Source organism: Notothenia rossii (assembly GCF_949606895.1).
Source record: "Notothenia rossii genome assembly, chromosome: 2".
Lineage (NCBI taxonomy): Eukaryota > Metazoa > Chordata > Actinopteri > Perciformes > Nototheniidae > Notothenia > Notothenia rossii.
The window spans coordinates 93,588,090-93,600,376 of NC_136904.1; the positions used below are offsets into that span (position 1 = coordinate 93,588,090).

General features: G+C 41.8%; 1 protein-coding gene and 1 long non-coding RNA gene across 2 annotated transcripts in view; one reads left to right on the forward strand and one right to left on the reverse strand.

Annotated features, from left to right (window-relative positions):
* The first annotated feature begins 2,948 nt into the window (after positions 1–2,948).
* LOC307028860 lies at positions 2,949–6,365 on the forward strand. The gene is made up of 2 exons (XR_013805128.1): positions 2,949–5,242; positions 5,287–6,365. It is a non-coding gene; the product is annotated as an uncharacterized lncRNA (long non-coding RNA).
* Positions 6,366–8,056: 1,691 nt separating this feature from the next.
* LOC307029767 (leucine-rich repeat and calponin homology domain-containing protein 1-like) overlaps positions 8,057–12,287 on the reverse strand; it is a gene marked incomplete at its 5' end in the record, with an annotated part of 40,176 nt that continues 35,945 nt past the window's right edge. Inside the window, one exon of the mRNA XM_079665850.1 lies at positions 8,057–11,657. Within this exon, the coding sequence (XP_079521976.1) occupies positions 11,376–11,657 (282 nt within the window). The 3' untranslated portion in view covers positions 8,057–11,375. The remainder of the gene's footprint in view (positions 11,658–12,287) is intronic.

The window sequence follows — 12,287 nt, forward strand, 5'->3', positions numbered from 1 at the left end:
GCGTTCATAATGCCGAGGGAAATAACTCTCAGAATAACGTTATTAGCACATTTTCACAACTTGAGGAATGAATGTTTTTAATAAGGGCTATACAAACGTTCATACTGGGTGGTTTATTTATTTAAAAAAAAATTATCCAACGAGTTACAGACCACTCTTTCCCCATGTAAGTCAATGGGAAAAAGTGTTTCCGGGACCAACAACCAAACGGAAGTGTAGTACCGCTGTTTGGCCACAACGAATATTCTCATCAGACTCCGGCGCACTTCCTGGGGGCTTGCTTCATACTCCACACTAGCACCCCCCCCGAGCCAGGTTACCAAGCTCCGTCGACCCATTGTTCATGCACCGCGCCAACAACGTAGTCAGACGTGTCGGTGGTGATAGCGATGGGAGCCTTGTGTGAAGGTTGAGCCAACATGGCGGCTTCGCTCAGGGCCGTTTTGGTTGCATCGAAGGCGGTCTCCCTTTCGGTGGTCCAGTCTATGGCCCAGTTGGGGGACTTGTCTTTGAGGGCCTCGTACGGCGGGCGCATGGTGTGGGCATACTGGCGGATGAACCGGTGATAAAACGTCATCATCCCGAGGAACTCCCGGAGCGCCCGAACTGTGGGCGGTCGGGGAAAGGCGGACACGGCCTCCACTTACGACGGGAGGGGGACGGCTCCATCTTTGCTGATGAGATGTCCGAGGAAGTGGATGGAGGACAACCCGAACGGACACTTCGCCGGGTTGATAATCAGGCCTTGTTGGTTGAGCATTGCAAAAAGGTCTCAGAGATGTGCCTGGTGCTCTTCTTCAGAGGAGCTGGCGACAACGATGTCGTCTAAATAGACGAAGATGAACGGCATGTCTCTGAGCGCCGAATCCATCAGCCGCTGAAAGGACTGAGCTGCATTCTTAAGTCCAAACGGCATACGCAGAAACTCGAACAGCCCGGACGGCGTAATCACCGCAGTTTTGGGGACGTCTGAGGGGTGCACCAGAACCTGGTGGTAGCCCTGCACCAGATCCACTTTGGAGAAGACCAGCTTGCCCACCAGGTGTGCAGAGAAGTCCTAGATGTGAGGGACCGGGTAGCTGTCTGGCGTAGTGGCGTTGTTAAGGCGGCGGTAGTCACCACACGGTCGCCAGCCGCCGCCTGGTTTAGGGACCATGTGGATTACAGATCACATGTCACTTGTTAGACGCTTCTATCCAAAGAGACTTATACTCAATACTCTGGGCAATCCCCACAGGAGCAATTTGGGGTGAAGTGTCTCAGGGACACATCGACATGCTGACTGCCGTGGGGTTTGAACCTGTGACCCCCTGAAAAGGAACACCATCGCACAACCCACCGTACCACACGCCTCTCATGGAGCTGTGAGGCCCAAGGGCTGTCTGAGCGGCGGATGATACCCAGACGCTCCATGTTGTCGAACTCCGACTTGGCGACCGCCAGCATGTCAGAGTTGAGCCGTCGGGCTCTAGCGTAGAATAGGGGTGTCGTTAGCGGACGTTAAAGGTGGACCGTGGCCCCCACCAGCAGCGTCTTCCACCGTAGCTTGAAATAACAATATTCATTTTAGGTGCCTCTTCTTCTTTTAAATAAAATGTTTGGATGTGAGATATTGAAAAACAGAATATTATTGTTTATTTTTTAAAAAATGAGCCACTCCTTCCAGTTAACTTCATATTTCTTATTGTCTAAACTAAAGCATTTATTACACACATGTTCCCCTCTCATATTCACAGTGTGGATCAACTGAGACAGTGTGGTAACCAAGAGGCGCTTTTGTGTGTGTGTGTGTGTGTGTGTGTGTGTGTGTGTGTGTGTGTGTGTGTGTGTGTGTGTGTGTGTGTGTGTTAATATGGATTTTAAATGATATTATAAAGTTGTTGTTAATGTGTTTGCTAACAGGCCAAAGTTTCTCTCCTCAGAGGACTAAGGAGAAACCTTTTTTGTTGACCGCCTCGGACCAATTACTGAGATAATCACCTCAGCTACTCAGCAGCCCCCCCCCCCCCCCCCCCGAGACTCACTGTGACCACTGGGTCATAATTAGCTCTTTGTACACTGGCTGTAGTCCGGAGAGGGGGGGGGAGGGGCTCTAATGACCCTCATTACATCAGCTTCTGTGGACACGGCTGTGATCTGAACACATAGCATCATATTACTGAGAGGCCAACGCACACACACACACACACACACACACACACACACACACACACACACACACACACACACACACACACACACACACACACACACACACACACACACACACACACACACACACACACACACACACACACACACACACACACACACACACACACACACACACACACACACACACACACACACACACACACACACACACACACACACACACACACACACACACACACACACACACACACACACACACACACACACACTTCTCCGCCCCATTCTGTTTTCATTTACTCGTTCGTTATCTGACCAGCTTCAATCTTGTAGGCTCCTCACTTCGTTTTTAGTAGCCCTCGAAAGGGTTTTGGAGGTTGATGCTCACCGTCGATGTTCTCTTATGCTCCAACACACAGTTGCACGGGGTGCAGAATAGTTTCCCCCCACTTTTTGCTCGGTCTTTAGTAGAAATGTTCGTCGGTAAATGAGATGGATTAGATTTTTTCATCTTGGTGTTTTCTCTCTCGTGTGAGCTCCACACGTTCACTCTATACAGTGTTGTTTACATTCTGTGATGCGCGAGCTGATGACGTCACGACGGGTTAACTTTTTTTCTTCTCAACTTTGTGTGGAAAAATGCGGGGATTATGCAGCCTTTTAAAAATCTGCGCCATTTTGCTGATTATGCGGTAAATTCTGCGATCACAGAATCGCGTTTTTCTGGAGGGTCTACTTTACATGAACAAGCGGATTTTAAATAATAGGTCCCCTTTAATATTGCTTTGTGTAGAGAAAGTAGTGGAGTCAGTCTGAGGTGTTTCTGGAGCTTTATTTACAGATCTCTCAGCAGCTGGAGGAACATGCATTCTGCTGAACAACAAACGCTACAAAAGGTTCACAAAGTCACATCGAAATAAATCTTCTCGCTCAGAAAAGTACAAAACTGTGAAAACAGGAAAGATTTATTTACAAACTCAGCAGGGATTATTTACACATTTAAAAACTCATTTCAGATTCCCTCAGTTGCCAAAACAAAGATATAAATAAAGTGTATTAAAGTTGATTAAAGTGCAGATTCTGTGAACAGAACTGTGGAGCAAAACCCAGCTTTATTTAAAGTTTCTCATCACGTTTTACTCCGGATTTCTTCCTGTTTTCACCAATACAATTACAACCAAATCTCCAAATATGATCAATTCTGACTTTAAATGAATCGTAATAAACATATATTTTAAAACAACAAAGAAAGCTTAGAAATAAATGTAATTATTTAAGAAAATGTGTAATATTGTGAGAATAAAGATGCATTTTTCCCCAATAACATTTTGCTTGAATACAATATTATAAAAATAATAAAGCATTTAAATTAATAATGAAAACACAACTTAATTCACATTTATATGTTGAATTATATATATTTATTAAACTCCCAATAAAGCTTTATTCTCATAATATCATTTATATTTAATGTCCATGTTTCTTCTCTCAAATTTGACCAAATATTTAACCAGTGTAAGAAACGCTAAAATAACTATAATAAATAATAAAAAAAATCCTAGAGTTGTTTTTCAGCAGGAAATATAAGAAATATAAGGAAGACATATTGCTGCTTTATTCCTATTTCACACAGGATAATAACCACATTATATCTGTGTGTTATAAGAGTGTCAAAATGCAAGATCTATTGGCATTAAAACACGTGATCTCGTGGATAATTCATAATTCAGGTGTTTTCTGGTGAAATATACAAGAAGCAGAGATACTTGTGATTTATTATTTTTACATTTAAATAAAGAGAAATGTTTGTTTTGGCAACCGTTGAATGGTCCGGTGGAAACGTCTCATTTTATTGACCTGCTGAATCTATAAGGAGATAAAGCTTTGGATACCAAGCTGCTTCGTATTCACACAAACAATAACAACTAATATTCACTCGTTCATTCAATCCTGCAGGTTCAGAGCGTCAGGGAATAAAGGTGTTTTATTGCATTTAAATAAAAACATGGTGCCGGATAGAGTGTTCTTAAAGGGGCGGTACGTATACACGTGATGATTTAATGCCTCCTAATTTCATCTGGATTTTATTTTATATGGTATTGATTGTTTGCTGTATTCTGCTAAAATACATGCAATTAATTATTAGTCTTTTTGTTAAAACAGAATTTTATTTAATTTTTGTATATTTAAAAATGTAATCTCAGAGAATATTAGTGTGTTTTTTCCTCATAAATTTACAAATCTAAGACAGTAAATGGGTGGGACTTTCAGATGGCTAACAGCAAGTGGGCGGGACTTTTAGATGACTGACAGTAAGTGGGCGGGACTTTCAGATGACTGACAGCAAGTGGGCGGGACTTTCAGATGGCTAACAGCAAGTGGGCGGGACTTTTAGATGACTGAAAGTAAGCGGGCGGGACTTTCAGATGACTGACAGCAAGTGGGTGGGACTTTCAGATGACTGACAGCAAGTGGACGGGACTTTCAGATAACTGACAGCAAGTGGGCGGGACTTTTAGATGACTGATAGTAAGTGGGCGAGACTTTCAGATGACTGACAGCAAGTGGGCGGGACTTTTAGATGACTGAAAGTAAGCGGGCGGGACTTTCAGATGACTGTCAGTAAGCGGGCGGGACTTTCAGATAACTGACGGTAAGTGGGCGGGACTTTCAGATGACTGGCAGTAAGTGGGCCGGACTTTTAGATGACTGTCAGTAAGTGGGCGGGACTTTCAGATGACTGGCAGTAAGTGGGCGGGACTTTTAGATGGCTAACAGCAAGTGGGCGGGACTTTTAGATGACTGACAGCAAGTGGGCGGGACTTTCAGATGACTGACAGCAAGTGGGTGGGACTTTTAGATGACTGAAAGTAAGCGGGCGGGACTTTTAGATGACTGACAGTAAGCGGGCGAGACTTTCAGATAACTGACGGTAAGTGGGCGGGACTTTCAGATGACTGACGGTAAGTGGGCGGGACTTTCAGATGACTAACAGTAAGTGGGCGGGACTTTTAGATTACTGTCAGTAGGTGGGTAGGATTTTCAGATGACTGACAGGAAGGGGGTCGGACTTTCAGATGACTGACAGTAAGTGGGTGGGACTTTCAGGCGGGACTTTCAGATAACTGACAGTAGGTGGGCGGGACTTTCAGATGACTGACAGTAAGTGGGCGGGACTTTCAGATGACTGACAGTAAGTGGGCGGGACTTTCAGAGAACTGACAGAAAGGGGGCGGGACTTATAGATGAATGACAGTAAGTGGGCAGGACTTTCAGATGACTGACATTAAGTGGGCGGGACTTTTAGATGACTGTCAGTAAGTGGGCGGGACTTTCAGATGACTGACATTATGTGGGCGGGACTTTTAGATTACTGTCAGTAAGTGGGCGGGACTTTCAGATGACTGACATTATGTGGGCGGGACTTTCAGATGACTGACATTAAGTGGGCGGGACTTTTAGATGACTATTCATGTCCACTGCTGTGTACAATACATATAATTTAATTAAATCAGTGACAGCAGAGGACGATAAACACCAACAATTACGTACTTCCCCTTTAAATAAAATGATGCAGTAGATCATGAACTGCCTAGCAACAGGATTCAAACACTTTATATTTCTGGTTATTTTAGACTCATATTTGGAGGTTTTGTGTTAAATGTCCACCCTAAAACACAGCTGTGATTGATTTCAAGTGTCTCAGTGTGGAGGATTGATCATATGTACCCATACATCTGGATTATTATGGGATGGATCCTGCAGAAACAGACCTGAGGAGCTTTTGACTTTTGGCACGATAGCAAACTGAATCTCACGAGGAAACAAAAACTGCTGAAGAGATTTCACAGAAAAAGCCTTAAAGGAGACATGAGGGAGGAATCCATGAGAATAGAAACCACCTGTTGTGTTTCGTGTTTCACGCACAGAGCTCCACAGAAACAGGAATACCTCAAATATATTAGAGAAAATATTTGTGCCGTTTTTCTTTTTGAAACTCAAACACGTTCTCCTCTTTATATTATAAATATCTTTATGGTTAAATACAGATTAAGAGATCCTCGTTAAGACTAGACGTCTGTTAATATAGAACGGGTTTGCATAATATCCACCAAATCTAATTTACCTTTAAAAACCTGCTTTTATTTTCGTACAACAGAGTTTTAGGGCCACGGTAGAGTGAAAAGATATCTCGGATTTTCAAAATAAAATGACGATTATTGCCAAAAATGGTTAGAAAAGTGAATAAAATATCAAAAATTCAACTTTTTTTAATGAGAAAAAGTCATATTTCTAATTTATTTAGTCTTGTTTCCTTAAACTCCCAAAAACACCTTTAATCTCATAATTGTATCAATTTTCTCAAAGTGGCCCTAAGAGTCCGTCATGCTTGGTCAAACCGAATTCAATCGCCCTCCAGGTGTCAGTTTGTTCTCCTGTAGAAATGCAGGATATCAGGGTTTATTCATTAATACAAAAATCATAATTAAAGGTGAGAGAAACTTGGATCTGTGCGGCACTCTTTTAGGATTCAGTGATTAAATCTCCCTTAACATCTGTGCATCCTGTGTGTGTGTGAGAGTGTTTCACGTCAGGTGTCTGCAGGACCTTTCCTCCAGCAGAGCATGCACCGTCACCCCGAGCCTCACAAGACCTTTTTCTTCCAGGATGTGATGGGGGAGACACAGCTTGTCCTGGGGAGGAAGAGGAAGGGGAGGAAAGAGAGACAGGATTTAGACACAATGCAAGTAAACGTGGGAGTGTTTGTGCATATGAAACCCCTTTGAATGTCTCCAGGAATGTCTCCAGGAATTAGCCACAGCCCAAAACCACCTTTTCACTACTTTTATAAAAAATAAATACCAATAAGTGTCTCCTGTAAAATGTAGTTAAGCGTATTTGTTAAGGACATTATAATTGTAACCTGCATTTATGAACAAGATGCATTGTGTTTATTTTTTGTAAAAAAATGCACATTCCCACCCAAAGGACTTGACTTTTATATTTTCCCAAATATATTTAGGCATACATATTACTGCCATTATGGTTTTTTACAGGACATATTTTACACATCATCACAATAAAGTACAGTAAACTACGGCTACTGAGTATTATTGTGATCATTGTTCAGGGTTTAGTCTGCACCGGGAAAGTTTTTTAACAAAAATGCAATAAAAATATCACTATTTACTGTTAAGCAATACATAAAAGTGTATCTTAATTAACCTGTTGAGCCCTGAGCCTGTTTTTCAGGTCTCAGGCTTGAAAATGACATTCCCAGAACAAATGAGTATAACTTCACTTCTAAAAGGGGTAAATTAATAATCTTAATAAGCCAGTCCCCAAGAAGAAGTGACGTCAGCGGCTTCATTTGCGTAATTTTCCCTCAGGGACTTAAACCGGTGTGAACGCGATCGGCTCTTAGTTCCATGGGGGAACTAAGTGCTGGGAACTAAGTACGGCAAAGTACTTGGTGTGAAAGCGGCTATTAACATATAATTTTTGGATAAACTTGATGCAGGGTACTTATTATATGTTAATAGCCGCTTTCACACCAAGTACTTGAATGAATGAATCCCAAGTGACATTTGACCTTTTTAGAGAGATTTAGAAGGAAAAAAACACTTCTGGGGTCATTTGGGTGCATTTTCCATATCTGTGGACCCCATTGGTCGATTTTGATGATTGACACCTCTTTCTAACCGTTAGAGCCAATAGAATCGAGGGGCGGTTCCTAAAATCCATCTAAACATTATCCATTGGTGAATGAGTGATGCGTAGCCAGAACCACTCTGGTAGCTATCGTAGCAGCTATATATGAAATCTCTGTTATTGACATAAATATGAAGATGGATTATCAGTAATCATTTCAAAGTGACACAGACACATTGGATTAACCTTCAGCAGCGTTTTTATCGTTTTAATGCCATTGAACACAACTTTCGATCAGAAACAGCAAAAGGTAAGACATATTTCCCGTGTTTGTTCAGTAAAGCTACGTTGTGTGATGTCTGGTTTCGCTTCCCCTGTGGCGAGTTTTGATTTCTCAGTGATTATACTTATAGAATCTGTGGAATCTCAGCTTGCTAGCTGATATCTTGTTTGTGCAGATCCGATAAGTAATAAGGATATTTAACCGTGAGTTCTGTGCTAAGTGCGTTTGCATCTTTTCGCTCAGGGCTAATTCAGAAGCCTTGTATTACCCTTGGGGCATGGAGCTTCACTGGTTAAATAAAATGCTGTAGTAGAACATGATCTGCCTAGCAACAGGATTCAAACACTTTATATTTCCTCCACTGGTTATTTTAGACTCATATTTGGAGGTTTTGTGTTAAATGTCCTCCTCTTGCTGAATATGAAACCCTAAAACACAGCTAAAAGAAGTTGACCTTAGTTTGTTTTGTAACAAGTGAGCCCTCTTTATTTTCTATTCATTAAATAATAATAATAATAATAATAATAATAATACATCACATTTATAAAGTGCTTTCCTGGTGCTCAAAGCGCTTCATAACAATAATATATTTTAATTTTTGGCCAATCAGCTTCCTCTTTCTTTTTTGTACCTGTTGTTACTTCCCTTTTCCCCTGAAGACAATAAGGGAACGTAACATGATTTAAATGAATAATAACAGCTGTTGGCAGGTACATAAAGCGTCAGATGAACACAAGTAAACTCATGCAAATGAAAGGTAAACAACGACTCTTTAAAAACAGACGTTATCCCTCAACTGCATTTATTTCCTCGGTCTTTAACGGTCACACAAGTCTTAGAAATAATCCTCCTTAAATCCATTCATCACAGAAACAGTAATGTAAATGTTCTGCCAGAAGTAATTCACAGAAACCTAAATAACCACGTCTATAATGAACAGAATTTAACATTTTAAGTGCATTTTGTTTTTATCTTGCACTGTTTGTGTCTGTGTTCAGTTTCTGTGAATGTTTACATCCCTCTCAATATCACAAACAGAGCGCTAAGATAAACAGATCATATATATATATAACTTCATAAATCTAGAGTCTATAGCCCTTCAAATGTCTAACTCTTTCACATTGCATATCAGGAGATAGAAAATAAAAAATTCAGGATGAAATGAATACATTAATTAAAAAAAAAACACTAATAAATACATGCATTAATAGATAAATAACTAAGATTAGAATTAATAAATTAACAAATACATTTATTTTAATTTTATTAATAAGTAAACAAATAAGTAAATAAACAAATAAATAAGTTAATTAATTAATTAATAAACAAATAACTAAATTAATAAATACAAAATATAATTTAACAAGAAAATACATATATAAATAAATACATAACAAAATAAAAAATACATTTCCTATATTTTCTAAGTTTCAAAACATCACAGGGAAAACGTCTAAAAATAACAATTCATGTTGAAATTAAACCCCATTATAATAATCTATATGGCTTCCAGGTGCTCCTTCTGTCTTTATCACACAATAGAAAACATGCTTTGTGCACCGAGTTTTATAAAGTCCAGTTACTCTGAAATACGGGGACGATAAGGAAAATATTAACCAATAATCACAAAGATGCAGGGGATATTAGGCGGCCATTTTGGAAGTCTGCGCCACTTCTGATTGTTTTTCTTTGTTCTGTATCATCTTTGCAGGAATGTGTTATTTGTACTGATACTGATTCATGGGACAGTAGCTATAGGTTTCCATCAAAATGAGTTGCAAATATTTAAACACAATTCAAGAAAACGTGTTGCCTTCCACTGTGTGTTTTTTTAGGAGATAAGCAGTAAAATCAAAATGCTAATTCTGCAGCAGAGCAGAAGAAGAAGATACAAGATGGTGTCATTACAAAGCGGCATAAAAACGTGAAAAAATACTCTCAGATGACTGATAAGAAGTGGGCGGGACTTTGAGATGACAGACAGTAAGTGGGCGGGTCTTTTAGATGACTGACAGGGAGTGGGCGGGACTTTCAGTTGACTGACAGTAAGTGGGCGGGACTTACAGATGACTGACAGTAAGGGGGCGGGACTTTCAGATCGACAGTAAGTGGGCGGGACTTTCACATGATCGACAGTAAGTGGGCGGGACTTTCAGATGACTGACAGTAAGGGGGCGGGACTTTCAGATGACTGATAAGAAGTGGGCGGGACGTTCAGATGATTGACATGAAGTGGGCGGGACTTTTAGATGACTGACAGTAAGTGGGCGGGACTTTCAGATGATTGACAGTAAGTGGGCGGTGTCAAATAATAATTCTTCCTTACTCCTAAGATATTTAACCTTTTCTGTGTGGGGACGTTTACGACCAACCCTGTGTCTGTTATCTCCCGTAAGTAATGTGCTAATGCAGTCAAGATGTCGGGGATATCTCCAGTGTTCCCAGTGTTTACGCACCATCCCCCAATATGTGGATTAACTCTCTGTAAACTAGTTAAAAGGTCTATTCGAGAGAGAGAGGGTGGGCAGAATTTATGTGGCAACCCATCCGGGCAGTCAGAACCTCTGGCTGCTCTGTAACTTTTGATGTGAATTTCTCCGGCCGATACTTGTAAATAAACACCAGTGTTTGACATCAAAGCTCCAACTCTCCTCATGTCTCTCTGAGTCCTGACTCTCCATTGCTACAGAAGTTTCCCTTACAGGCGGGACTTTTAAGATGACCGACAGTTAGTGGGCGGGACTTTCAGATGACTGATAAGAAGTGAGCGGGACGTTCAGATGATTGACAGGAAGTGGGCGGGACTTTTAGATGACTGACAGTAAGTGGGCGGGACTTTCAGTTGACTGACAGGAAGTGAGCAGGACTTTTAGATGACTGACAGTAAGTGGGTGGAGTCTACTTGATGTCTGACAAGTAAGTGGGTGCGGCTATTCGGTGACTGTCAGTAAGTGGGCGGGATTTTAAGATGACTGACAGTAAGTGGGCGGGACTTTCCGAAGACTGACGAGAAGTGGGCGGGACTTTAACATGACTGAGGGCGGGACTTTCAGATGACTGACAGTAAGTGGGCGGGACTTTCAGTTGACTGACGAGAAGTGGACGGGACTTTCAGAAGACTGACGAGAAGTGGGCGGGACTTTCAGATGATTAACAGTAAGTGGGTGAGACTTTCAGATGACTGACAGTTAGTGGGCGGGACTTTTAGATGACTGAAGAGAAGTGGGCGGGACTTTCAGATGACTGACAGGAAGTTGGCAGGGCTGACAGGAAGTGTCTGTTTCCACGGTTACGTGAGCTCGCTCCAGCTGTAGGCGAGGAACAGCAGAACGAGGCAGAGAACGTGAAGAAGACTGGAGCCAATCAGGTCCCAGATCTGCCACGAAGGGGGCGGGGTCTGAGTGGTGACGGACACCAATGAGGGAGAGGAGGGGGCGGGGCTCTTAGATGAGACCGCCACTTCCTGTTTCCTGTCTGGAGAGGAAGTATCAAAGGAAACCAGCGCCTGCACCGTGAGGCTGAGAGGCTGCAGGCGACTCTGGATGATGTCATAGGGCGAGCAGAGGGAGGGCTGGCACCCCCGAAAACAATATGTGAAGGAGAAGAAACAAGGGAGGAGGAAACAAGGGATAAGGAGGAAGAGGAAAGGGAATGAGGGATGCCAAGGATGTGAGGGGAGGAAGAAAAAATAGGAAATGATAGATAGAACAAAGATGAGAGGAAACAAGGAGGAGGAAAAGGAATGAGAAAGAGGGAAGAAAAGGGAACAAGTAGATGAGGGAAGGAAACAAAGGAGGAGCAAAAGGATTGAGGAAGAGGGGGAACATGGGGGATAAAGAGATGAGAAAAGGATACAAGGGAGAAGAAGAGGAAATGATTTGGAAAGGGAACGAGGAAGTGTTAAGAAAGATTGAATAAGATGACGAGGGGAGGATACAAGGGAGTACAAGGGAGGGGAGGAAGAAAGGGAATACGAAAAAATGGGAAATTAAAATCAAATGAATTTGAGACGAGGAGAGAAGCAAGAGAGAGGAAGATGAAAAAAGATTGATGAATAGTATGTGGAAGAAAAGGAAGAGGTGAGAAGATGGAGGAACGTTGAAGGATTAGGAGTTTTACAAATAAAAAGGAAAAAAGATGGATGGAAAAAACACAACACCAGGTAGAGGAGGAGGAGGAGGAGGAGAGATGAAGATGGAGG